The sequence below is a fragment of the Paramormyrops kingsleyae genome, chromosome 1 (assembly GCF_048594095.1).
Source record: "Paramormyrops kingsleyae isolate MSU_618 chromosome 1, PKINGS_0.4, whole genome shotgun sequence".
Lineage (NCBI taxonomy): Eukaryota > Metazoa > Chordata > Actinopteri > Osteoglossiformes > Mormyridae > Paramormyrops > Paramormyrops kingsleyae.
In genome coordinates, this window is record NC_132797.1 from 34,144,327 (window position 1) to 34,172,279 (window position 27,953).

Genomic DNA, 27,953 nt, shown 5'->3' on the forward strand with positions numbered 1-27,953 from the left:
TCTTAGGTGTGTGGGCTTTATGTTGTGGTGTCCAGTTACTTCCTGTCTGAGAATACTGCTCTGTAAGTGCTGGTTAAAGGCAGATGTGTTTTAATATTGGTATTCTTTTTGAAAGTGCTGTAATACTTAAAAGTTCCTGGCTTTTCCAACTTGAGGCTGTTCCTCTGTTTAATGGCGGTTTTTTACATATAATGGCTCCCGGTTGCTTCCCAGCCGCCTTGCTTCTCAGCATCGGCGCGGAGGAACTGCAGGAGGCACTGACCTCCCACTGTGTGGTCACCCGGGGCGAAACCATCATCCGCACCAACACTGTGGACAAGGCCACTGACGTTCGGGACGCCATGTCCAAGGCCCTCTATGGACGCCTCTTCAGCTGGATTGTAAACCGCATCAACGCCTTGCTACAGCCAGACAAGAATATATGGTTGGGCGTCACTCTATAAAACTTCTCCATTAATATGTACATTTAAGTTTTTTGGCCTGCTGAGTCATTGGGTAGCCCTATGACCTCATACCTCCAGGACTGGGCGTACCCATAGTGTGTAGGTGTGTGTCCCGCAATGAACTGGAATCCCATCCAGGGTGTCCCCTGTTCTGTTTTTCCTCAGATATCAGAAAATAGATGGATAGTTTTTCGTTATACTATTGATAGTAGAAAACTCACTGACGTCTCGTTACAGTCGGGGTTTCCTGTAAGACCAGTGCCCCAGGTTGGTGATAAATGATTCACCTTACATTTCTTTTCAAGTAAGAACTACCTTAAAGGTTAAATATGAAACACTGCTCTATGAACGATGTAATTTGTGATTAAAATTGGTTTGGAGAAAGTATAAAAAACAGCGCACTTATTCAGGAAATATCACATCATAAAATTCTTTGTTCTTCTCTGCCTTGTTAGAAATTTGCCATCTACATGCTACTTGTGGTCACATTTATATATGTCCACATATGAAATCGATACATATTCTTGGTGCAACATACTAAACAGTCAATGTAAAACAAATAAGAGTCACTTGTATTCTTGCAAGACTTTTTCATATGGGATTATTCACAAAATTACAAACCTCTGGGTTAAGCCACGCCCATTCTGGATACAGATACAGATAATTTTGTTGGTTGAACAGATACAGGTGCAGATACAGAAGAAGAGAGGGACCTTTTTTTAAAAAAATATGTCCTTTAGTTCTTTCATTTAAACTGTGATTTCTGCAGAAAAAGCTAAACTGAGATTCTGAAATTATTTATGCAGCCCGGCTATAGAATTCCAATCTTTTTGTTATTTGGACTTAAACCAAGACCCCAAGGGAATATTTGTGACTCTTCTTGGTAGTATTATATCTCAGAGGGACCTTGATCTCCCCACTCACATTCCTGTTTATATAGTTTCTTGGCAGACAAGGCCACCTTCTTAGACAGAGATTCCACGTGACTGCAGATGTCTGCTACTGTATCTCGTCCTTTAATTAACTTACAGCGCTGTGGAGAGCGGGATGAATGTCGGCATCCTTGATATTTTTGGCTTTGAGAACTTCCAGAAGAACTCGTTCGAGCAGCTGTGCATCAATATCGCAAACGAGCAGATTCAGTTCTATTTCAATCAGCACATCTTTGCGCTGGAGCAGGTGAGCAGTCGTCAGACCGGCGTTTACGTCAGGAGTGTGTGCCTGTTTGGTGTGAGTCGAGTCAAAACTTCACACTTGAAACCTTCACTTGCAAAACTTCAAAACAACCTACACTTCACCATCAGGTGAAGACTGAATAAAATACCATCATCCCATGCTCACAGATTTTTAAGATTAATTATGGTGGGGCGGAAGATAATTGCTTGATTGTTTAAGCTGCACATGTTTTGCAGAAACAAATTGCAGTTGTTACTGTTCCCCTCAGAGTCATTGTTTTAGATTAATATCTAACTTGTGATATACTTGTTATTGCCTTGTTTGAGGAATTGCTCGTATTATGTTCCTGTGTGTCTTCATTAGTCACAGAAGCCATGGTACTGGAAGAAATCATTGGGTGTAATTTGTTGAATAATTGTTGAAAATACTAATGAATCTCATGTCAAATGAGCTCTCACAAAAGTAGCTTATTAATTTCTTTCTGTAAATAATTATTTGCTTTGAGACCTGATTTGATAAAGGAACCAAGCGTTTGCTATTTTCAATAAAAGATAATTAGTTTTTTTGTTGGGGGAATAGATTGGTTTAAACAGACTAAAACTTAAATATCATGCTACACTGCCATCTTATACTATATTTCTGCAACTTTTACTTCATTAGATGTCATCTCGTAGTGTTTTTTGTCTTTTGTGGAAGCAAATTGTAGTGAATTATCAAGGTTCAATGCTGCATAAATGTAACACTAAAATGCAGCTAATTAAACATCAGCATTTTACTTCCTGATGCACACAAGTTCATAAAAGCTGTAGCTTTAAAAGCAAATATTTAAAAGGAAATGCAGGCAACTTGCTATGTGAACCCATATTCATTTCATTATAAGAGGACGTAGAATTGTAGATGGGAAAGGGCTTTCCATATTTAGTTGCTTTCGTGTGGAATGCAGAAATTATTGCAGTGTAATAACTTTAAGATTTAAACTCCCTGCCTCTTTAGAGATGGTAGTTTACTCCTTCCCCAATATTGTAACTCCACAGATCTAGATAAACCAGTAAGATGAGACCAGGTTACATTATCCCCCTGTTTCCTCGGCAACATAGTTTTTATATAATCGATAAAAGATGCGATTGGCGGTGGGGGTACAGCGCACTATAATTAATTTAAAGCCAGTTTGTTTTCAAACATTCATGAACTGCCTGGTACCCTTATCTTATTTTATTATCAGAGTGTGTTTTGTTAATTCCCGTTTCGTTCAGATTGAGTACCAGAACGAGGGTATCGATGCTGCATTAGTGCAGTATGAGGACAACAGGCCGATCCTGGACATGTTCCTGCAGAAGCCCATGGGCCTGCTGTCCCTTCTGGATGAGGAGAGCCGCTTCCCCCAGGCCACCGACCAGACACTTGTGGGTAAGGAGAAGGAGGACAAACCACTGTCATTCTGAAGTTTGTGCTTTTTTTTGGACATTGTATTTCGTAACACTTTACTCGAGGGGGCACAAGTAAGTTAGTAACTCAGTAACTACTCGTGCAAATCATGAACACATAGAGTAACTGCATGAGATGATGAAATGTTATAATTGATTTAAAATGAACAAGCATGGGATCAGTATGAAACTAACATTTAGTTTCCAGTTAGTTAACACATTAAGGAAGAGTGTACTGCTACATTATTTGTGCCCCCTCAATAAAGTATTACCTTATATTTATATGTTTATAATTGTGAAAGTATGTTTATAGTATAGATAGCATATTTTCAACATGATACTGAAAACTGCTAAATGTTATGATAATATCGTAATGATATAACTCAAGACCCTTTGGTTGGAAGATGGATTAATACAATATGACATTGTACTTAAAATGCATATAATGTTATAACAATTAAAAATGCAACTTAATAAAAGCAATTAAAAGAAACATCCCAAATATAATGGTGGGGGAGATTTAACAATACACATTTGTAAAGTTTAAGAAATGTGCAAAAATGTTACCTTATGTCCAGGTTAAAAGGCATTGTTGTATGTGTAGTAAGAGCAATTTAATACTTCTCAATGTTTCCAAATCAGCATTTTTTTCTTTTCTACTTTTTAAAGATAAGTTTGAAGATAATCTGCGATGCAAGTATTTCTGGAGGCCAAAGCGTGTCGAGCTGTGTTTTGGGATTCAACATTATGCAGGAAAGGTAGAGAACTCATGTCGGATAGAAATTCTATGTTTTGTCTTAGAACTAATTCTCAGATACCTAGATTATGCACGGAGAAGCTGCAGCTATTTGCTTCTCAAACTGAGACGAGTTGAAATATGATACCTGTATTACTTAGAGATGTATATCAATATATATAATATTTGTGTGATTCATAAAGGTAGGAAGATGAACTGAATCTGTTGGCATACGTCAGTTGAAGTGGAAATGTCCCGTGTCCCAATGCTACGTTCCGTAGGTCCTATACAACGCAGATGCCTTCCTGGAGAAGAACCGGGACACTCTGCCAGCAGACATCGTCGTCGTTCTGAGGACCTCGGAGAACAAGCTCCTGCAGCAGCTCTTTTCCAGCCCCCTTACCAAAACCGGTGGGTAGAGGCAGGTCTCATGGTCCTCAGTTGTTTTCTGGTAGGTTCTAAGCAAAGTTCTCAAGAGGGTTTGCGTGTCTTTGTACTGGAAGTCCATCTGAATGGCCGGGGGAGGGGCTTGTGAGGGTGATGCAATCCTGATGCCAGCAAGTCCTCAAGGAAAGTCTGTCTTGCCCACCTCAGAAACAATTAGGTTGCCCTGTTTGGCATGTGGACACCCCTCCGGGTGGGCCTCTGCTTGTTCTGCTTTGTTCCATCCCCAAGCCCCCCTCCCCTGAGAGTCAGAATAAAGCTCCCTTCCCCTTTATCTCCCCAGAGCTCCGCTCCCACTGGAATAGTCTGTTTTGATTTTCGCTAAGCCGTCCTCCTTGGATTCCAGCTGCTTGCCACTATCTCCAGTTTTTGGTGAAGTGGGATTTTTTGCTCTGATAAGGTTCCCAAATACCCAAGGGATGAATAAACAGTATTTAGATTTGCATAAAAGAAGTAGTGAACTTTCCCACAATAGTTTCTTTGGAAACAGGAATGGTAATAGGAATTAGCCATTTCTGTGATTGTGGCCACTAGAGTGAGCAGATTGTCTAGAAGTGTGTTAATGCATTTGTCGAGACTGAGATATTCAGTGCACACAACAAATAAATCTCTTACTCAATTTCTAGCTTGGTTAAGCCTCCATCTGAAACACAGAGATCTCCTTTGCGGCTTTGCGAGGCTGAGGGGAGCCTTCAGTGGGTGGTATACTTAGTTTGGGCCGCTGAAATTCTACTCCTGAAGTATTGATCGTTGCTGCACAAGGTTACAGGCTGGCGACCCCATGATGTGGCTTTACCACAGCCGGCCGTGGTCTGTGGCAGGACTTGCACCGTTCATTACTTACATTGTCAGATTGTTCCACTGTAATCAAAGTGTTGCTGTTGCTACAGAGGTTGTTAATGGACATTAGCAGTAAAAGGACAGTCATGTGTCTGTCTCTCTCTGGGCATAGAAGATCTTTCAGCCATTTTGGGAAAACAACTCTCTCTCTCTTTTATTATTATTTTATTTATTGTAGTTATGTTTTCCATAACCACTTATTCAATAAAGGGTAGTGCTGAGCCTGGAACCTATCCCAGGAAGTACCCTGGACAGGAGGCCAGTCTATTGTAGGGCACACTCACCTGCACAAACTGTAAGCCATTTAGAGTCACCATGTCACCTAACTATATAATGTATGTGAGCTATATAATAGGACAGAAAAGTATGTCTCTTAAACTGAAAAGTCGTCTTTGAAACGCACTCTTTAAAGCAATATAAGGAGGAAAGTGCATACAATTTTATGTTATTTTCTGGACTGGCAGTCTTCTTTAAAGTGCTGGTTGGCTGCAGCATTCAATTTTTGAAAATTGTGGTGATTTGTATACTTTAAACCGGCGCTCAGGATTCTAGCTTCTATGGCCCTTTGCCACTAGGTGGCAACCTTGTAGATGCTCCATTATGCCTAGTTCGTACTTCAGTCTTCCATGTGCACTTACAGTCTGCATGGTTGCACGCACAGACCCTTGCACTGCATGTGTCTGTGGACGCAGATAGTCGCAGTTGGCACATTCGTAGAGCAGCGGTATTCCACCAGACCAACAGAGGGCAGATGTACTGCAACGAACACAAATACAGGCAGTGTAGCGAAACGGGTAAACTTTTATAAACTGTTTTAAAGATGTTACTGTGCTTGGCCGATATTAAGGGAATACAGCATTTTGAAATCCTTGTGACAAATCCCCAACCCGCTCAGTGAATTTTTTTCAGAATTCCAGAATAGTGTTGCTTTTGCTGGTGCCTCCTCACCACTGGCTCTAGTCATACAGCTGCTCACCATAACTTCACCTTCAAAACATTGGCTGACCACTGTTCTGTCAAAATTAGTGCTACCACCTGCTACCTACCCTCTATGATCAGAATGATAGCAAGAATGGCTAGCAGGTTTGAAGAATTGTTTGCAGAAATAATTATATTTATGTTTATATTCCTCACTATAGGATTAGAAAGAATCCCAAATGGCTACAAACTAAAATAAACTATTTTTGTACTGCAACACCATATACCTGTGCATGTTTTTGAGTCAGTGTTATCATCATTTTGAGTTTAGTTGGTACAGTTTAGTATAGGAACATGTTGTTTCAATTCTTGAGTGTTTTGCGGCCTCGTCCAAGACTGGCTCCTATGACGAAAATTGCATCATAATCGCCACTTGGGCTGTGGCACTGCTGCAGCCATGTAAAGTAAGAACCAGCCTTTACTCATTTGTACTCATGGCTCAGAATGACAAATGTAGCTGAATTCCGAGGACAGTGAAACTTTGACTATGTAATGCATGATTGGACACTGACTCTGAATGTTATGTTGTGGTTGTCATTACATAGATCCAGAAAAAAACTGCTGATACACAATTGATGGACAAAAGTATTAGGACACCTGGCCAATATATCCACAGGAACCTTTATGACATCCCATTCTAAATCCATACGCATCAATATGGAGTTGGTCCCTCCTTTACAGCTATAACAGCTGCCAGTCTACTGAAGGCTTTCCATAAGTTTATGGAGTATGTCTGTGGGAATTTTGCTCATTCATCCAGAAGAATATTTCTGAGGTCAGGCAATGATGTTGGATGTGAGAATTGTTGAAATTGCCTTGGAATGCTGAAGCATTAAGAGTTCCCTTCACTGGAACTAAGGGGCTAGACCAACCCCTGAAAAACACCCCCATACCATTATCCCTCCTCCACCAAACTTTACAGTTGGCATAATGCAGTCAGACAGGTAAAGTTCTCCTGGCATCTGCCAAACCCAGACTCGTCCATCAGACTGCCAGACAGAGAAGCAATTCGTCACTCCACAGAACATGTTTCCACTGCTCCAGTGTCCAGTGGCAGCGTGCTTTACACCACTCCATCCAAAGCTTCGCATTGTGCTTGGTGATGTGAAGCCTGCATGCAGCTGCGCGGCCATGGAAGCACGGTGCACAGTTTTTTTTATGGTTGTTAATGCCAGAGGAGGACTGGAACTCTGTAGTTATTGTGTCAAATTTTTACGCACTATGCGCCTCAGCACTTGGCAACCCCGCTCTGTTACTTTACATGGTCTGCTACTTTGCAAACTAAGTTGTTCCTAAATGCTTCCACTTTGCAATAATACCACTTACAGTTGACCTTGGAATATCAATCAGGGAAGACATATCACAAACTGACTTAGGTGGCATCGTATGACAGTTTTACACTTGACTTCATTGAGCTCTGCAGTACGACCCATTCATTCACAAATGTTCATAAACCTGACTGCAGTTAGCTGTTCGATTTTATTCACCTGTGGCAATGGATCTGAATGAAACACTTTAATCCAGTGATTGAGAGGTCTGTCCCAATACTTTTGTCCATATAGTGTACATAATTGAACTGCGAGATTATGGTACTATGTGTTCATTTAACATACCTGTTACATTAGCTGAAAAAGATCTCTTGGTAAACTGCTTAGCAGTAAACCGGCCCTGTGAGGCATGAGGATGCTGTAAGCACTTCTTGCTAACTTGACTAGTCTGTAGTGCAGGAGCAGAGAAGAGACCAGGAATCGCAAGCTGGTGGATCACAGACCACCTGGCATTACTTGTTGTTTTTACAAAGGCTTGAAAGGTGGGTACAGAGACACATTGCTGCTCACTCAGAGTAAAGGGAATGTATTTGCAGACAGATTCCTCCACTCTGGGGGGAACTTCCTGGATCCATGTTTGTGTTGGCTCAGGGCAGCATGGACCAGCTAGAATAGGGCCTCTGAGGTCTGTGGTTAGGGATTTGAGTCTATCCCACATGGGAAGTTGGGAATAGGACAAACCAGTGGCCACCCTGTGTCCCAACCAGACTTTGGGCCTGCAACCGGGAGCAAAGTGTGAAAAGGACATTTCACCAAGTCTTTATGATACTTTCTCACTGAAGAGGAAAGGATTTTTGTATTTGTTTGACTTTTGTTTCTTAGCATTTTGCTGGGACAGCTGGCTCCTTTTCACTGGAGTCAGCTGTCCTAGCAAACACTGTACCTTATAAATCACGTCTTGAATGACACAGAGATTTTCTGTCATGTAGAACTTCAGCTTTGCTGAATTTGTATGGATGAGTAAATTAAATACAAGTAATTACCAATCTGAGAACCAAAACCAGGAGTTTGCCCTAGTACAGCAGCCATGTCATTTAAATCGGTAGTACGATGTTTTAATTTGTTGATGTACAATATTTAAGTGTGAATTTGTCACAATACAACTAAGGGGTCTTTTATGTATTTTTTTTATGCAGAAATACATTCAGAATTTTCCTATTACCCATAGTTTCTGGGTGATGATATTTTTAAGCAATATTGATAGTATGTAATTCCTTATTAAGAATGAATGGGTAAAGTGTACCTAAGTGCAGTTATTTAATTTCTATTTGTAGCATTTTAAGACTTTCGGAAATGGTGCAAAATACTGTAAGTCCGTAAGTGTGTTTTGCCAGAGTTTATAGGCTGTAACACGTTCGGACATGTTGAGGCAGGATCTGCTCTCTCTCTGATATGGAAAAACAATATCAAGGCAAGAGGAGTCCCAGTATGCCAACTGACTTCCGCTGGACCCTTAAGAGGGATGTTCCTGTGGCCAAGTACAACAGAAAATCATGCACTTGTACCTTTTAGCTGAGTCACTTCCACCATGCACATATACTGTAAATATATGTATAGCATAAAGTTAATTGTGTGTCACCCAAAATCCTTGTGGGAAATTGATTGATTATGTGAAGAATACTGTAGGAATGATTTGTGTGACAGTAAAACCAGTGCTATTAATGTTTATCTCTAGATCTCACATGGAGCCTCACTAAGGTCTCGTCTCACATCGCAGAAGCATTTTCTTCTCAGAGTCTGTATTGTTGGATTTGACGCAAATCCTTTCAAATGGAGGGGCTGATAGGTACTGTAGCTGTTTGGAAAACACTGTTAAAAATGTGTCAGTATATCATGTTAAAAATGTGTCAGTATATCAGAAATCCAGCCAAGAAGCCTGTAGATAATGCATGTAGATAGATTGCATGTGTAGGAGACAACATCGTCTGTCAGGTGTGTTTAATTGGGCTAACGTTGAGAAGCATTCTACCTGACTGCAGTGATTAAAGGCCTGACACATCATTGGTCTTGAAAACTGGTGTTAGACTGTTACATTCCTGCAATATTTACTATAAATCTATTCACACCACAGGGCTCTAATGCAGTGGGCTCTTTATAAATGAGAGGTATAAGAAGAGTGATTTCTGACACTCTGGTGTGCTATGTACTCACCCTGGTGTGTCCTGAAATGATATGTTTGGGGGGATGTATCAAAAAAGGAGATGAAGGTTTGAGAGATTGTATGAAGGCTACGTTAGGGACCGTGGCAGTTTGGTGTCTAACTGGAGTTTGGAGTTCCTGTGTTGTTGCCATGGTGGCGGCTAATTTGCATAAGTAATTCCACTGAAGGGTCTTGGCAGTGGCCCAAAGTCACTGTAGTGTGTGAAATGGGGACTTTGTAAAGGAAGCTGGGGTGTAAAATCTGCTAAACACTAAGCCACTGTAATGCACCTCCATCGCCCGCAGAAAAGACCAGGGAGTGCCTTTTGTGTTTGCGAACTATCTGCCGTGCAACATTGTTATTTATCACAATACGAGCCTTGTCCTGTTAATAATTATTGTCTCATTTTTATTATTATCTGTGCAGTGGTATTTTAGAGTTGTCCTGTGCGAAAAGCGTTCCTTTTCACGAAATGTCCGGAAACCTAAGCAACATACTGTATGTCCGCTGAGGGTTACCTGGGGGCTGCTCAGTTAATACACCTCTGCTGATTCCAGGCATGTGAGGAGTTTGTGAAGGGGGGAGATGGCTGGGACAAGGTATCACCTTTCAACGCTTTTGAGAGAGTAAATTGGGAAGTGCGTGTTTTGAGTCAGCAGTCCTCTGGATTCCACGGCTCATGGCATTGCTAAGGAGCGGCGCGCTGGAGTCGCCCTGGCCGAACAGCCCCATAATGCACGGGTGTGTAGCACCGGCAAAGCCAATTACACCGTGGCTATTTGATGATGGATTCCTCCTGATGGCAACACATGGCATTTAAATATACAGCCCCTGGACTCTGGAAATCGTCCCAGGCGCAGAGCGAGCGAAGGATTGCAAGCCGGGGGTAATCTCATTCGACGTGGTTGCTGAGTTTCCGGATCCCATTCCCAAGGAAGGGAAGATAATGACTCGTGACCCTGCTTCCGCCAGCCGAGGGCTCCCGGCTCCCCAACGGTCGGGGATTGTGGCGGCTGCGTGAGCCGACTGAGCCTCGACATCTGAACTGCGGGGCCCATTGTGGGTCCCCTGAAAGAGCGGCATGGTGTCGAATATCGAAAGCGGGGATTGCTGTTTAATCCTGGGCACCTCGGCTCGTCAGGAGAAATCCAATACTGCTGCCACACTTCTTATTTCTGCTCTGTGTGTGTGCATGCACGGGCGCGCGTGTATAGGTGTGCGTGTGTGTGTGTTTGTGTGATTTTCGCCGTGCTTCATTTTCAAAGTGAGAGGTGGAGAGGTTCCTCTTCTCTCACAAAGGGGCTTTTACTAAGAGAAACACACAGACCAGAAATGATCAATCTGATCCCCCAGCTTGAATGGTGCTAAATTGGAGTTCAGACTCAAGTGCACTACTTGTGCACTACGTGTAAAACATCTATAGTATTGACAATTAAAACTATGGATATGTGGCTGGAAGAAACAATATAGCTATAATGAAGAAAATTTTGGAATATGGAAATAATGCACAAAAGTAAAAACATCTACCTTTAATAGGGGGAAAGGTGCATTATTGTCACATGTAGTTGAAAAATAACTGCATTCCCATTATGTGTGTGTTTTGGTACATATCACCAAACAGGGGCGTGTTCCACCCGAGGGCTCTTCACTTCACTGGTGATGTCCGATGTTCCGGAGACCGGGAACGCGCAGTGGCACTCCACACGCTCGTCCAGCCCTCTGCCGCTAATTCCTCGTGACAGACATGTTCTGACATTCTCCCCCCACAGTGCTAACAGAGAGATCTCCCTCCCCCTCCCTCTGAAGAATCCAGCTGCCTCAACTCTTGGCTAAGAGCAGTAGAGCCCTCTTCAGCTGGGTCCTGTTTTCGATTTGGGTTTGTGGAACAGTGCAGTGTATTTGATCAGTACACGTATTCTCAGCTCCTCAGCTTTTAACCCTTTGAACCGCCATTTAAATAAGGCTGCATTAATGAGAATGTAAATTATGATGATGATTATTCTTATTATAATTTAGCCCAGCCTTCTTACACACTGATATGCACAGATCAATTACTCTTGTCATATATAATTATGATATGTGTGATTAATGTATCCATCCCAAACTTTTAACCTTATTTAGAAAACTGTGGGGCTGAGCCATGATCATATTCTTTGGGTGTGTTACACCTGCATTTATGGGGGACTGTGCGGTGCTGTACTGCAGCCACCTACTGACCTGTAGCTGGTACCTGTAGCAGCTCAGTGCTGCGGCTGAAGAGGTGAAGGGTAACCAGAGCATGAGCATGTGACTGTTTTTTAATCTCGTCCGCATGTGACAGTGTGATGTCTAACCATTCTCACAGAATTATGTATCAGAAGATATTTAACCTGCCAAAAATTCCCTTTCGAGAGCATTTATCAATGAGCAAGGCCACATGAAGATCATGCTGCCTTGCCAGTTCCCTTGGCTCTATTTCTACCCATTTTCTTGTCCACCGAACTAAAAAATTTCCTCTGTTCTATCCCCATTAACATTAAACAGTTCATCATTGGACCTATTTTCAACATTTTCATTGTTCCTGTGTTTCAGTTCATGGTAACAGTATATATGAAAATCAGTAGAGCCATTGGGTCGCTGACAAGTGTTTCTTTTATATTCTCTGCTGTCTGATGTCACACACTGTGGGCAGGTTAAAGATCCAATTTAGCCTGTGAATGGAGGAAGGAAACTCAACACATGAAAAATCCACACACTCAAGGCAGAGGCGGGATTCAAGCCCCCACCCTGAAAGACTGTCAGCAGCCCCACCCTCCGAGCCACACGCCACCTTTCACTCCTGTTGGGTGTATTATGTTCATTATTTTATTACCAAATGGTATGTACAGAACATGACATAATGTAGTGATTAAAATAACCAGTCCTCTTTGAATTATTGTTTAAGCATAATCATTACACTGTAAGATAAGCTGTTTACCATGGTATTGCAAAACATGAATAGTCCTATCGAATTGCTTCTGTGGACTTTGTGTGCATGAAAAGCCAAAGATGTTGGCAGCCAGAATAGTCACTGAAGCCGTTTTCAATAAAGGATATTGGTCACAGGCCTGGCAAACATATCTAGGGAGCAAGCCCTTCTGTTTCAAAACCATCACCATATGGTCAGTTTCACTCTTCTCAAACCTTAATGAAGTCCATTAACTTGGCTGGAGTCAGTACGTTCTGCAACGATTCTCCATTTTCGAACCCTCAGGTTGCGTAAGGGATGCTGTATGCTTAATTCTTGGAGCACTGTTTTGTCTGAATATTGCAACAGTCTGTAATTGCTGCTACCTTTAACAAAATATGACCCAGATTATAGTGGGGTGTGGGGGGACTGGCTTCATTTCTATTTTCCACCATATTAACAGCAAATAGAAAGTCAAATACGAAGACTCATCTTGCCAGACGCTTTCTTGGTTGATTTTATAGAACACCTAAAATTAATAGCCTTGCTCAGTGTTAAAATCAGAATTGTGGGTTTTTTCAGATTCTTGGGTTTATTTTTCAAGGAGTCGATTTTATATCACAATAGATAAATATTCTTTCCTGCTTTAGGAGAATGGCTTTGAGAGGAAGGAATTTGTCCCCTTCTTGTTCAGCAGTCAAATTGCAGCACTGTACACATTGCAGGTTATGCCCAATGACATGATGTTCTTCCATATTCTTCCATGGAGCTGAAGTTCTTGGACCTCATACAAGGATAACCTGGGGAAAAAGCAAAGCTGTTTCCAGTGCATTTGGCCATAAGTGAAAATTAGGTTGTCACGTCTGGTAGGAGTACCTGAGGAAAATGGTTTCTCATGAGAAATGATTAGAGCTTTTTAAATATAAACGAATATGGATTTCACTAAATGTATAAAATCTTCAATGAATCAAGCTTTAGCGTTTAAATTATATATTTTAGCATTTATATTGTATATCTGATCATTAAACAAACAAAGAAACATGTTACATGTGGATTTTCCCCAGAACACCATTTATTATATCCCTAGGTAGGTCTGAGATGAATCACCTCATGTTTGGTGCAGCCACATCACAGAATTTGAGAAGAATGAGCTTTGAGTGCCCTGCTCTTTTATATGTTGTTTTTATTTTTAAGCAAGTCTTCATAATGTAGTAAGAGAGAAGTTGCCCCATTGGCTGAGCTCTGCCTACGCCCCACCCCCTGATGTCATGCTGTGTTTTCGTTAAGGTGTGTGGTACAGCTGCTCTGTACCATTGTTTATTCTGGGGTAAAAATCTTTGAGATGTGTTAAAATGCTTCCCACTCATTATAAAAATCCTGCCACCCATGGATTTTGACTTTGATGTCACCAATCCTGCTTCAAAGGCTTCTTTCAGTGCTATTAATCATAGTTTAGCCTCTGAAGACGCAGCCAGAGAAAACATTTGGACATCTTGTGCTATACTTGCTAAAAAACGTTGAGATACTTGGACTGTCGTGCACATGCTTGCTAAATATCTGCATTCATGCATTGCAGTGTTCACCATAAACTTAACAATGACCTGTGTTGTTGTTGCTGCTGCTCTTTTTCCAAAGGAAATCTGGCAACGTCACGGGCAAAGGTGACTTCAGCTTCAAGGTCACTGCCATCCCAGCTAAATCCTGGACGCTCTAAGGTAAAAGTGATTTTTCCCTTGAGGATCCCATTGTTGAACTACACCTCCATAAAACGTTGTACTCCATGAAACATGAGTATTCTCCCCCTTATTCAACTATTCAACCTTTTTATAGACTGTAGTGTTATGGATCATTAGTGCAGTATTAGTGCACACAGGCTGATCCTTCCAACGTAATAAACTCACATGTCTTTTCATGGTCCCGTGTGTCCTACCCTTCAGCTACAACTAGCCTTTTACTTTCTTGCCCTTACATTATTGGCTTTCCACATATGTACGTTTTGCCCTCTGTGGTAAAGCCGATTAATTCTATGGGTGTGTCTTGTGGGTTGACCATCACAGCCATGGTTCCAAACCTTGAGCAAGCCGGGACTGTTTTGTAATTTTAGGCAATTTTAACAAACACTAGAATGGACTGGAGAAATATTTTCAGTAGCACTTTACTTAAAGCTGTCATCTATAATCTATATATCTTAAAGATATCTTCATAATGCATTGTAATGCTCGATATGGCAATTAATAAATCATTACAGCATCTTCTATTGACAGTCATAAGGCATTGTAGTGTAGATTACAAAGCTCCAATGAAGCTTTCATCTATAATGCCCCTTAGATACCTTCATAATGCATTATAATGGTCGGTATAAGAATTAAGGATACTTTGTACTGCATTATGAAGGTATCTGTAGAGCTTCATAAATCATTTATAAGCATGCGTAATAAACATGCCGATAACGTGTTATGCCTTTTTATAAATATTTATAACCATGTTTATAGTGCTTTATGAATTCACTATAATTTGTTAAGCATGTGTTCATAGATTCTTATTAACATGGCTTTCATAGAAATTGTTACCATATTTTTCTTAAATGCTGAACCCTCCCATATCCTGGTTAACACCCTCGTCAGTATAAGCTCAGTGGCAAGTCTGTCATCCCTGTCATTCTCCTGTGTAAAGTCTTTGACTGGCTTGGACTTGAAAGCTTTTAATAGTATCAGTTCACTGTTTGGTGACTGAGGATTCCGCTGTCAAACCCAGGAAGGAACACTGCCGGAGTTACACAGGACACTTTGACGCTAAGTTGACATCGCTTTGTTCTTAGTAGGTTCCCATTGTCACTGCTGTGACAAACATTAAGTTGTGGTTGCTTGAAATTTCTTTCGAAAGGGCTGAGAACCTTGTTGAAGTCACTCCTGCACTCTAATGCAAACGTCCCACAAATGAGGAATCGTGAATTTTGGACATTACTGTGGTTATTTAATTCCTCCCAAGCCTTAAACCCTTCTTTCCTGAAGTTTAGTGAAAATTACAGGACTGATGCTGCTGTGCCCGCAGTGAATATGCTCTTTCGTAATAAAGTGTGGCACATCTTTTTGTCACGCAAAGCCCCATTTTTTACGCTCTGCCCTCAAGGACAGAAGTTAATGGGATTAAGTGGGATAATGTCAGCCGCTTAGATTTCCATTCCCTTCACTCCCTTTTGTGTTTCCTTTCATATATTTCCAAATGTTACTTCCTGTTTTCATTCCCCCGAATACCTGCTGAAGGTATGAATCTGTTATCTTGCCATAATTATACTACCTCATCAAATGCTTTTTTTTCATGCTGACTTCCACTGAGTTATAATATCTGACTGCAAAATATCTGACTGCATATGCTGATTCTCTTCAGCTCTCTCTGTGAAAATGTGTTCTGGGTCTCGTCAGTCAACAGGGTATAATTGCATGTTCAGGAGGGTGTTCCTTGTGGTCTCACTCTGTTATTACAGAATAATATTGCTTGTGTTAAGGTAAATTCCATAGTTTAAAGATGATCCATTATGACCAATAACACAAGCAAACATGCCATGGAGCCATCTAAACACCCAGAGCAAAGACAGGATATTCTATAAAAATGTGGTTGTGTATATGGTTGACTGCAGTCCCAATAAAAAATAAAATTCATTCATACAATAATAATTATAATAACATACTCTCACTTGTGTGCCAGACATTGAATTGGTAAATACAGTCATCTACTGGTAAATAAAGCACTTTTATATTCAGGCTTCTTATACCAGCCTTTTTGACTGATTCCTCATACCTACAGTGTTATGTTTAAGCCAAAGCTCATTTTAAATAACCAGGAGCCAGTGTTTAAGTGAGTAGTAAATTTTGTTGACTATTTTGTCAACTTTACTTAATGGAATGCATGTTTAAGCAAGCTTTTGCAAGCATGGTGTTAATAAATGTTTGTGTTTAGACATTTTTACATGGTCCTTGGATCTTAAAGGGGACGTTCACCCCAAGATAAAAAAAAAAAAGGTATTTTTGGAGATATCGGCCGTAGAAATATAATGGAACTGCATGACATTCTTTCTGTGGTGATTAAAGCGTTTGAAAAATTCAACAGCAATGTCTCTTACCAAAAATCATGAACCGGTTGCTCAAGATAATTCACAGACCTCGTAGTATCATGTAGGAACTATTTTCTTTCTACCAAACTCCGCACATCACTGCGGATGTGAAGAATATAGTGCCAAGGCACTCGTGCTCCTGAGAATGTGACCAAATATAAGCATCAATGGCGTCCGCCCTGGCTGAGCGCTAACGCTTGCTAGCTTAGTGGTGCTAGGGGAGGTAGCAGTATCAGTTAGCATCAGCTACCAACAAAAACAAATAGCAGCAATACTGTCTTAGTTAGTAGTAATAACAGCTGCACACTGCTGGTTCACGTAGCACTACTGAGCTAGCGTTGATGTTTACATCCAGTTATGTTATCGGGAGCTGGAGAGTCCCACTATTTATCAGTAAAAAAAAATATTACTGATAAATACGATATTTGTTCCTTATCGATTTTTCTTCCCAACTATATTGATATAATCAAAAATATATGTGGAAAGAGTTTTCATTGTTACTTGCAACTAATTCTGTTTTCACTGAGTCAAACTGCATTATCGGTCTGAAAAAAAAACATAGAAAAAAATGCCTCTTTCCAAAATAGAATCCCCTTTTCCTACATCCGATTACCTTGCCAGGAGCAGGACAGCCCCGGTGCTGGGGTTGGGCAGATAATCGATATTGCTGATAAATACGATATTTGTTCCTTATCGATTTTTTCCAACTATATTGATATAATTGAAAAATGTGAGTGTAAAGAGTTTTCATTGTTACTTGCAACTAGTTCTGCTTTCACTGGGTCAAACTGCATTATCGGATTGAAAAACAAACATATGAAAAATCCCTTTTTCCTGCAGTTGGTGATAAGCACACCTCGCCAAAAAGACACACACCCTATCCCTAGCAAAGTAAACATGCTTGTGTTTCTTACTAAAAAATCATGCTAAACCATAACTTCCTATGTTAATGTTTTTGTGATTATGATGGTTACTGTTTTTATTCACCTCCATGATTTGGGCATCATTTACTTTCATTATACAATAATGACCACTGCTGGTTTGCTATTTATTTGGGCAGTTTTTCCTGCTCTTGTTTCAACTGGGGAAAATAAAAGGTGAAAAGAACACATTCATTTAGTCTTGAGTAGTTTTTGCATTTGTGTCTTCAGTTGTAAACACATGACTTGTGTTAAATCGTAAAGGTTTCTGCCTGGTAACTCTATCCTGCGACACTGACATTTTACAAATATGTGTGAACCAAATATTGGGTACTATAGACTGTACAGTACTGTTTTAAGGGCATTCTAAACAAACATTACCTATGTATTGCTTGTAAAGAGAAATGCAAAACAGGCTGTATTAACATATTAATTTTTTCATTGATTTATTTATGATCTTGTGTTTAGACATTATCAAAAATCTAGATATTTTTGGCGGCAGATTCAGATATCGCACCAACCTTATCTTCTGTGCAGGGATACGGTTGGAATTCGGTACAAAGTAAATGGATCTTATATGAAACTGCAAACAACAAGGTGGATCATCTTGAGTAACCGGGTCATGATTTCTAGTGAGAGACATTGCTGTTGATTTTTTTCAAGTGTATTTTTTGGCACTTTCATCACCACAGAAAAACTTCAGCTCCATTATATTTACCAGAAGGCTGACATTTTTACAGCTTATATCTCCGAAATTAGGCAGCTCTGACTACTACAGTCTATATGGATAAATAGCACTACAGCATATAATGAAGAAGGTGTAGATTTCTAAACGCCTTTTGATAAAGCTCTGGAACATACAGGGAGAGACCTCTCAGACGACACACCACAAATTGTCAAAACCTTTAGCTGCAGTGGGAGAAGATACCATTAAAAAAATGGCCGCACCTTTCTGTCCCGTGACGGCATAAAATATTAAGATATGCACTTTGCTGTATAGACTTGCTGTAAAATATTTATTACTTCATTAAATATGATGAAGTTGTGAAGAGAACAGACCATCAGAATTCTAATATTGTGTCTTTTTAGTGCAGTGTTGTGCTGAAATCCTGATTTGTATATAGATTACAGAGGAGATTCGGAGCCTGAAGCAAAGTAGCCTTCATTTTTCTATAGATTGTTGATTTTATCTGCAAGGTGCTAAAATCAAGCCACAGTTAAACCATTCATGTACTAATGATCATCTCATTATCAAACTCCGTGCAGTTGCATTAAGAGGTGGTCTTTACTCGTAGCTAATTTCTCAGCCATCAGTCAATTTTTCAGTTGTGCATAAACTTTGCAGTATTCTTTTGCAACTGTTAGTATTTAAATATAAGCTTTGCTTTGTGGTATATTTTTACATTGCATTTATTCATTAACGTAATACATGCTTCCGGCTGTTTTTGTGCCGCAAGTGCGGGGGCTTGCAGACTAACAGTGTCGGGGGTCGTCTCTGCTCAGGTGGACACCATGGAGATGATGCGGCATCCAGAGGAGACCACCAACATGAGGAGACAGACTGTGGCCTCTTACTTCCGTGTGCGTATCCTTGATGGTGAACTATCCTTGATGGCAGATAGCTACCTCCTTCAAAGCTGTGCCAGGCAGCAGAACGGCACAGCCATAGTGAAACGGCGTAGTGCTCCTTTCCTTAGCTTCCCGTCATTCTGTCATGAGCCGCGGCACACGGACCAGGGAAACAGGCGAAGGAGATCAGGAGTGGGGTGAAAAAAAAGGGTTTAATAGGTGAACGAAGGGGCATAACAATCCAAACACTGCACGACACTACAATGACAGAACTAGGGAAACAAACTCTGACGTGGACTTAAATACACCAAACTAATAAGGACAACTCGAAACAGCTGGTAAACACTGGGAATCCACATGAGGTTAACGAGGGGGATGAGAAAATTAACATGAGGCACAGGAGGATCGGCACGATCGGGGTGTGACACATTCAGACATGCTGCTCAATGGTGTCTCCCCAGTCCCACTGAAAGAAGCTCTCATATGCTCTTATGTGGAAGGTCAATGCTGGGAAAACTGTTTATGACTCCTTGGAAAGATATATGCAATCTACCCTAATGCACAACGTCTGTACGCCAGAACGTCTGTAACTGAATTGCCGCTGTCATGAGCAGGTTGAAAGGTAGTCGTCCTTTTTCACGACCACCGCCGCACTGACATTTCCAGCTTTTCATCGTGGTCTTGTGTTACACTTATGCATGCGCAGTCAGCCATCTTCTTTTGCCTTGTGTCGGCAGTATTCGCTGATGGACCTCCTCTCCAAAATGGTGGTGGGCCAGCCGCATTTCGTGCGATGCATCAAGCCGAACGACGACAGACGGGCATTGCGCTTCTGCAAGGAGAGGGTGATGGTGCAGCTGCGCTACACAGGGATCCTGGAGACGGTTAACATCCGCAGGCAGGGATACTCACACCGGATCCTTTTCGATGACTTTGTTAACAGGTAACAGCCACAAGTCACATGGGGTGCCATTAATATTTAACAAGAATCTAGTGAATGGCAGAAAACCTTCAGATAGTTAGAGACTGAACAGATGCACCCAAACATTGATCCTACTGCATTATAAATTCAGGTCTGCTAAATTACAGTAATGCATAATTACCTTATTTCGACTATTCTAAAAACAGTCATTTTGAAGTTTTCCATTAAGGAACCTTAGGACGACATTTAATTTGTTTAAATTTGCAGGAGCACATGGGCTGTATATGAGGAAAGCTGAAAGGCAGCTTTTAAGAATACAGGGAAATTTAGATCCATTAATAATTCCTCTGACCTTGATATCCAAGAAGACTCTGTTATCCATCTGCTATTGCATACAGTGTGAAGAGTTAGATGCTGGAAGAGTTCCAGCAGTAAGATGTGGGTTTATTTACCTCCCTTCCTACCAGTTAAGGACCTGTAATCAAAATAAACTAAATGTGTTCTCCTCAGCACGCCATTTCCAATCAGACAAGTTAAGATTCATAAGCCAGAAAGTATGGGAAGATGACAGAATCGCTATAATGGTACATCCTTTTCTCTCTTAAATCTCACTATTGAAATCAAGCACAGTATTTTCTGTTTTAAAGTATAAGACTGCCGTTCCATTAATCTGTTTTTTTGAGCGAGAAGACAATGAAATGTTTGTGATATCAAACTCTATTTATTACGAAGAACACCCAATTTAGAGTGCATTGTCCTTTGTGTGATATCATTGGCTGAAATGAAACAGACAAATGATACAGTTAAGAAACTGGAACCTGCATAAAGATTGATTTAAATGTGTGCTTTCATATCAAAGGCCCCTCTGAAGTTGGCAAGCAGTACAGTTTGTCTGCACCATCAAAGGCCTTGCAGGTATCAACAGGAATTAAAGTAAAACATAGCAAAGCATGGAGATATCAAAGACGTGTTCCATCCAATGCGATTGTAATTTCTCGTTTTTTGTTACCAGCTTCTAAGCATGCTGGTGATCCAGCAGTTTTAATAGGCTTTGATATTGAACAAACTTGTCGAGGCCTCTTCCTGTACGCCAAAGTCCCCTTGTCCCTGCAAAAGTAAAAGCGGGAAACAGAAAATTCTCATAGACCTTCAATGGACTTCCTCTTTCATGTGTGAAAGAAGAGTTAAGTACGAAGGACTTCTATACTGTAGTAAGCCCCATAGAAAAGCTGAAGGAGGTGACAATCCTATGATATGGAATCCGGATCCTCTTGCAAATCACCTGACAGGAGATTGCAATCTGATACTGTTCTTTACTGCCTCTTGGGGGGAAAACAATCACATTTTTTTCAAGGGCCCTTTACTGAAACTATGATGTTCGAAAGCTTGTGTTACACCTCTGACATCAGTCTCATGCACTTGTACATATTGTGAAGTATCTGGTATTTGTTGCCATCCGCTAAGATTTTGCTGTGTTTACAGGAAAACCAGCAGTGTTTTTTTCTTTTTTGCTGTAGGCAGACTGTGGTTAAACAAGTCAAGCTCTGCAGAGAGGCAGATTAAACGGATTTACATTGCCTGCACCATGAATTAAACTGGGTCTCATATACTTTGATGTTATTTCAATATAGTGCTACTTTCATGGTATTCTTGACTTTGGACTGCTCTACCTATTTAAGTGTTTTATATCAGTGATAAGCCTTTGTGAAACACTCTGATGCCTCTTAAAGATAGAATTTGGGTTCTGATTCATGGCAGGAAACGCGTTTCTTTCATGAGCTTGGCTTGACTCTTAAGAATAAAAGAACATATTCTGTGATACAGCCAGTGGCTACATAAACGATCAGCACTTTTTTTTTCCATGAGTTGTAAGGGATGATTGCCATAGGGCTTTCTGACATTGAATAGCCACTTTCAACATATTATAATCCCATTACAAATAGTACCTGTAACATGTTTCTCTTCACAAGTAATCACAGTATAGCGTGCTATCGCTACATGTGTTTCATGATAAAAGTATACCAATATCAAACAAATATTTAGGATTGCAATATCTAAGACGCCTCACCTGGATCTCTGGAGTATGTGTTGCCTGTTGTATCATGTTTGTACCACTACGATATCTATGGTAGTTGTTTGGTGTACCCTATTGAGTATCGAGTACCCCGAAGGGGCGGGTGTGTTTCAGCTCTTGGATTTGTCACGGAAGTTCTCCGGGAGTTCTCTCCAACAACCCTCCCGAGATACATTAGACAAATAATGGGAGATCTGCTGTACATATAAAATCTACAATGGGTGGATGTTATTAGGGGCAATATGATCTTCTGCTTTACAAGAGGTACATGAAATGCACATCTGCCTTGCTCCAACGTGGCTGTACCATTTTAATGAGTGCTGCTGCTTTATATGGTAGAGGGGGGGGGGGGACTTTGATCACTCAGCTCTAGTCCCCCATCCTTTAATGTACATCTCTTAACATTCATTTCAAGACCACTGGAAGACTTGTTGAATGGGGTTAAATCCAGACATGCTGAGGGCCAATTAGCAGCCCTTGGATCTTTGTACCTTGGAAACTGCTCTAAGGAAGTTCCCCTGAATGGACCAGATGACTTTGCTTGGTGGTGTGCTGAGCTGACTGACTTGTGTCAGAAAAGGTGTGAGTGTGGAGCCAGTTGCTCTGTCTGGCAGAGGGGTATCTCAAGATATCTGCTGATGAATATATCTTTCTGTGTATACTTGATGTATATATACATATTGATCTGTATATCTTTTTGCATATATTTCAAACTAACATGTCTTGTCCTTTAATAAGGGTGTTTTGTCCAGAGTGTTCCCAATTCTCGATTCCCTACATGTAGATTAAAACACTGAAGATGACATCACATGCTCTGAAAGGAATAATTTTGTCAACAGGCAAATTTGATTTATTTTGAAAGAAAAAAACGGTGAGCAGCAGGAGCACAGTGCAGCCAGTCCAGGGAGATTTCAGCAGTTAATTCAGTGTATCGTATCGCTTGAGTTCATAACTCTAATGCCAGTATTAGAGGTTTCTGCTCTGACTGTAGTACGGTGCAGTAATTTGTTGTAGCCTCACACCTCCAGGGTTGTAGGTTCAATTCCTGTCCCCAGCTCTCTGTGTGATGGTTATGCACATTCTTCCCACTAGGTTATCTCCTTGATTCATTGATTTTGTGTATCTGTGTTGGCTTGTACCTCTGGGAATAGGCTTCAGGTTTGCAATGAGCCTGCATTGGATAAGTAGCTATGGAAGATGGGTGGATGGATATCTGTAATTGCTTCAATTTTTATTCACTGTTCTGTTGTGCTTTAAGACAAACACATACGGTGTATGTGATTTAATTTATATAACATGCTGTGAAACATATCACGATGATATGGTAATATTATGCAGAATAATTTAGTTTTGTTTTGTTCGTCTCTTGAAACACACCCACCACCTCTCTCTTCTTTACCCCAATCAGGTATTACTGCCTGGCTTTCCGGGTACATCTGATGCCAGAGGCCACTAAGGAGAATGTCATCATCATCCTACAACAGGCCAAACTAGACAACTGGGTCCTGGGGAGAACTAAGGTGAACCTAAAATGCTGTATTGTCCCATTTATTCTATGCAGGTTTTTCAGAGGAAAAATTGAGGAGCCCAATGGCCAGTTTTAGGACATTTAAGGTTCATACTTCCATTGCTGAGTTAAATGTTGGGCTTCTGTCTAGTGTCCTTATTAGCCTGAGGAAGTTTTAGGGAAGGGACCCAAACTTCATTATTAGTAATTTTCCTGTGGTAAGCAAGAGGGAGAGGGAGCATAACCTGATAGCCAAACATGTGGGAAAGAACAAATCCTCAAAGACAAGTGAACAAACCTGAGGGGACTGGAGACATCAAAAAAAGTCATGGAGCAGGCAGTTGGGACCAGCATAATACTCAAATCCAAGCTTACTGAAGGGGTAAAAAGAAGCTCACAAACAGGAACTTCCCACTGCAGGAACCTTCTTCAGGAATCAGGAAGTTCAGTATCATTCCCACCGCAGGAAATTGGCCCAGTTGTAGTTCCTGGGAGGTAGTTCCTGAACCTTTTTTAATTCCTGCCTAGTAGTAGGCAGTGGCGTAGGCAGAAATTGTATTTTGGGCGGGCCATTGAAAAAGTGAGCGGGCCTATATTTTTTCCTAGAAAAAATATTACTTAAATAATAATTAGACCTTAGAGAGTAGAAAAAATAATAGACAAACAAACTGCAAAAACACACCTTTATTTTGCAATATTCGGCAAAGGCAATAACAAAACACCGTCTAACCATCATGTTCAACAGTGCTCAATAAAGGCTGGACAAACCACCAGCATAGACATAGTCTATATATTTTTTAATACATTTGAATAATAAAAATAAACTAAAAATGTATTTTGATCAAACTTGCCTGGGTGGGCCAGGGAGTAATGTGGGTGGGCCAGTGCCGCCCTGGCCCATTACTGGCTACGCGCCTGGTAGTAGGTACTTTTCGCTTGACTAGTAACTATGTTAAACTGACCAGAAGCAATGGCACTAACTTGAAAGTTACACAGGAGTGGGTGGAAAAGAGACAGAAGTAGTGGAGCAAAAAATTTAGCAGATGGAGGTATTTTTGTGACTCAATCAGTGCGTTAATGACCTTTGTTGCTTCTGTCTCTATATTTCTGAATCGGAAAATTTGATCGATAACCAATATATTTTGTCTAATATTGTCGGTGTGGCGATACAAGCTTACCAGCACTTATAAGCATAATAATGTTACATCGTTCTTTATTATGTGGTAAGTGAAAGACCAATCTGCTGGCCAGATTTAGGAATGAACTATAAACATATTGAGGGCCATATAAAAAAAATGCTGTGTCCTGTTTTGAATCAATATAGGATGCAATTTGACCCATATTTTTGGACCATGTGATCAATCCCCCGATAAGTAAAAAAGTAATGAATAAAACAACCTGTTCGTCCTCCTTTGTTTTTGGGTGGTGGTGTAGTTTCATATTAAATTACGTGTTATTATGAAGTTTAACCTACGAGCTTTTTGCATCTCTCATGCTTATTTAGTATAAAGGCACAGCTCTTGGTGTGCAGTAGCAAAGCAACACAAAAAGTTCCTGGAAGATGCAGCCTAAGAACTCAGAAACAGAGTTAGGAAGAGAAGATAACAGCATGACCCTGTGCAGTCACCTGACTCAACCCAGATGGTGGCCTCCTCCAGCTCTAGTCCCTTGTTTGTTGGCACACAACAGCACCTGTGGTTCCTTGCTCTCTATAGAGAGGCGCTTTTACACAAAAGTTCCGGAACCTGGTCCCTGGTTACAAGTTCCTGGGCTGTCTCGATTGGGGCCCTCTGTAGCTCCTGGCCACTTTCGTCTGGTGCTTTCATACAACACAACAGGAACTGGGACCTTTATGCTAAATAAGCATGGGAGACACAAAACCTTTGCAGGTTAAACTTCACACATAATCAAAACTACACCGCCACCCCAAAACAATGGATGAATAAGTTGTTTTATTAAGTAATTTGTTAGTTTGGCTGTTTGCTATTAGTTATTGGGGGGGGTACCGTGTTTTATTTATATTTTATTCATACGACCCATGACATTTTTTAATTCATTATTAATTCTGCCCAGCAGAACAATCTTCAGGTTTCACAGAATTAAAAACAATGTATTTCATTAATTAGCACTGGCAAGTTTCACTATTGGGACTGACAATATTAGACAAAAGAATGTTGGTTATCAATCAAATTTTCCGATACAGAAATATGGAGATGCAAGCAAAAAATATATCCATTAAATGTAACTGAACTACAATAATAATCCCATCTACTCAGTTTTTGCTCCACTACTTCTGTTTTCCTGCATTTCCACATAAGTTCCAAGTTAGCAGCAGTGCTTCTGGTCCACGAGAATCGCTGTAAGTGCCTCCCCAAGAGTGTTTGAATGAAAGGTACCTTGTGGGGACTAAAAAGGATTCAGAAGAACTACAATCGGGCCAAGTTCTTGCGGTATAAATGTGACAAAAGTTCTGAAAAAAGTTCCTATAGCGTGAATGTGCCTTATAAAGCCAAGGATCCACCACGCAATTTTGATTGATTTCTTCACCTGGGGACACATGTTTTGATGATTATAGCATACCTCTTGAAAAAGACTTGCTCCGCTCCTGTCGGGGGGGGGGGGGGGGGGGGAGTACAATGAGTCCAAAGGCTCCTGGGTGACAGGAGCCCTAAAGAAACTGGAGCATAATTCTATTCTTCTGGGTTGGGGGCCCAGTATGATATGCTTTCATGGAGCCCAAAATTTCTAGTGGCACCCCTGCGAGACTCTTTACCAGAACACAGCGGGTTCACATCCCAGTGGAAGCTCCGCTGTTGTAGCCTGACGGGGGTCACTTTATCTGGTTTGCTCAGGTAAAACATATAACTTCGTTACTTTGTAAATAGATTAAGATGTGTCATCTTTGCAGGGAACAGTCACTTTCATGCATTTGCCTCCCACTGAGCGCATCATTTCAGCTGCCATTAGCCCTGATATAATGGAATTTAACCTAATGCTGGCAAAGAACTTTCTTTGGCCTGGGCTGACACGGTCCCCGGGGTCCACAGGTTTTCCTGAAGTATTACCATGTGGAGCAGCTGAACCTGCTGCTGAGGGAGGTCATTGCACGGGTGGTGCTAATGCAGGCCTACGCCAAGGGGTGGCTGGGCGCCCGGCGCTACCGCAGGGTGCATGAGAAGCGCGTACATGGAGCAGTCGTCATCCAATCAGGTAAGGCCACATTCAAGCTACATGACCTTCCAAGCGCTGGACCATTCACACTGCACAACTTGTCATCTTGTAATCGGGAACCTTGAAGTTGTGGTAGTTGTGATTTGCCAGCGCAAATCGGACACTGATTTGCCTCTGATCTGGGGGTTTGGTTGGTGATCTCCAAAAACTGTTGGCGAGCGGAAAAAAGGGGTTTAACCTGTGAACTTAGCGTAATGGCTTCCACCCAAACTTTCCATGCGACAATGCAGGTGACCTTTAGCCTATCATCTTAAGTCCAAAGACCAAAACTCCATTACAGCTTTAATGACAAAGTAGCATTTTTTTAGTTTAGGAATTTAAAAAGAAAGACTCTGAAAATGCTGTATGTTTATTGCTCATCAGCCTCTCTCCTCTCTGTAGCCTGGAGGGGCCATGCCGCTCGTCAGACGCTCCGGCTAATCAAAGCGGAACGGGAGAAGGCCGCCATCCGCATACAGTGTGGTACACAGCAGCTATCGTCCTTCAAAAAGACTTGAGAAAGTTGTTTTAAGTTGATCCTGGGCACATTGCCCAACCCGTGCAACAGGCTCATGAACTGAAGTCCCGATAAAGGCCAGTGTGTTTTAAGGTTCATGAAATGCCTTTTTGATCTTGGTAAACCTCTATGAAACAGCAATAATTAATCAATAATGTATGAGGAGAAGCTTTTGAAAGTTTGGGCAGCATTTGGTCTCTGTGTTGCAGTAGAATAGTGCATATTAAACCCCCCCCCGCTTTCATCTCTTTCCCTGGAAAAGCATCAGCGGGGGCTAATCCCCTCTGCCTCCCTATGACTTCCTCTGTTGAATTCCCGGTCTGTCGCAGCGAGCTCACATTCCAGAAGCAAGATGCCTCTTTTTTTATTTTTCTTTAAATGCCGTCAGCCGTGTCATCTGGAATGTAAATGAATTCCAACTTGGTAAGGCTTGACGGAGATCAAAGTGGGCACGGTACCCTTTGCGGGAGCAGCCCCCTCTCCTGAGCCACTCAGTGGAGGACAGGGAAAGGTGGCAGGGGGGCGGGGTGGGGGGGGGGGCTTGGAGGCTCCACATTGTTATTTATGGCAGCCCTCCAGCCACTGACCTCCTGGGCAGGGCCAGCAACTTAGCAATCCACATCCCTCTCGCTAATACGCGATGAACCCCTAAATCCCTCGTAAGCAGCGGTGTGTGGAGGAGGAGTGG

General features: G+C 41.3%; 1 protein-coding gene across 2 annotated transcripts in view; it reads left to right on the plus strand.

The window, feature by feature from the left end:
- The window catches only part of LOC111840773 (myosin-IIIb), an 80,837-nt gene that overhangs the window by 26,796 nt on the left and 26,088 nt on the right, over positions 1–27,953 (plus strand). For both annotated transcript variants that reach the window (XM_023805996.2, XM_072714395.1), the window contains exons 12-22: positions 214–424; positions 1,475–1,622; positions 2,873–3,026; positions 3,713–3,801; positions 4,061–4,190; positions 14,071–14,150; positions 18,970–19,047; positions 19,773–19,978; positions 23,440–23,551; positions 26,586–26,748; positions 27,151–27,231. In XM_023805996.2, coding sequence (XP_023661764.2) covers positions 214–424; positions 1,475–1,622; positions 2,873–3,026; positions 3,713–3,801; positions 4,061–4,190; positions 14,071–14,150; positions 18,970–19,047; positions 19,773–19,978; positions 23,440–23,551; positions 26,586–26,748; positions 27,151–27,231 — 1,452 coding nt within the window. The remainder of the gene's footprint in view (positions 1–213; positions 425–1,474; positions 1,623–2,872; positions 3,027–3,712; positions 3,802–4,060; positions 4,191–14,070; positions 14,151–18,969; positions 19,048–19,772; positions 19,979–23,439; positions 23,552–26,585; positions 26,749–27,150; positions 27,232–27,953) is intronic.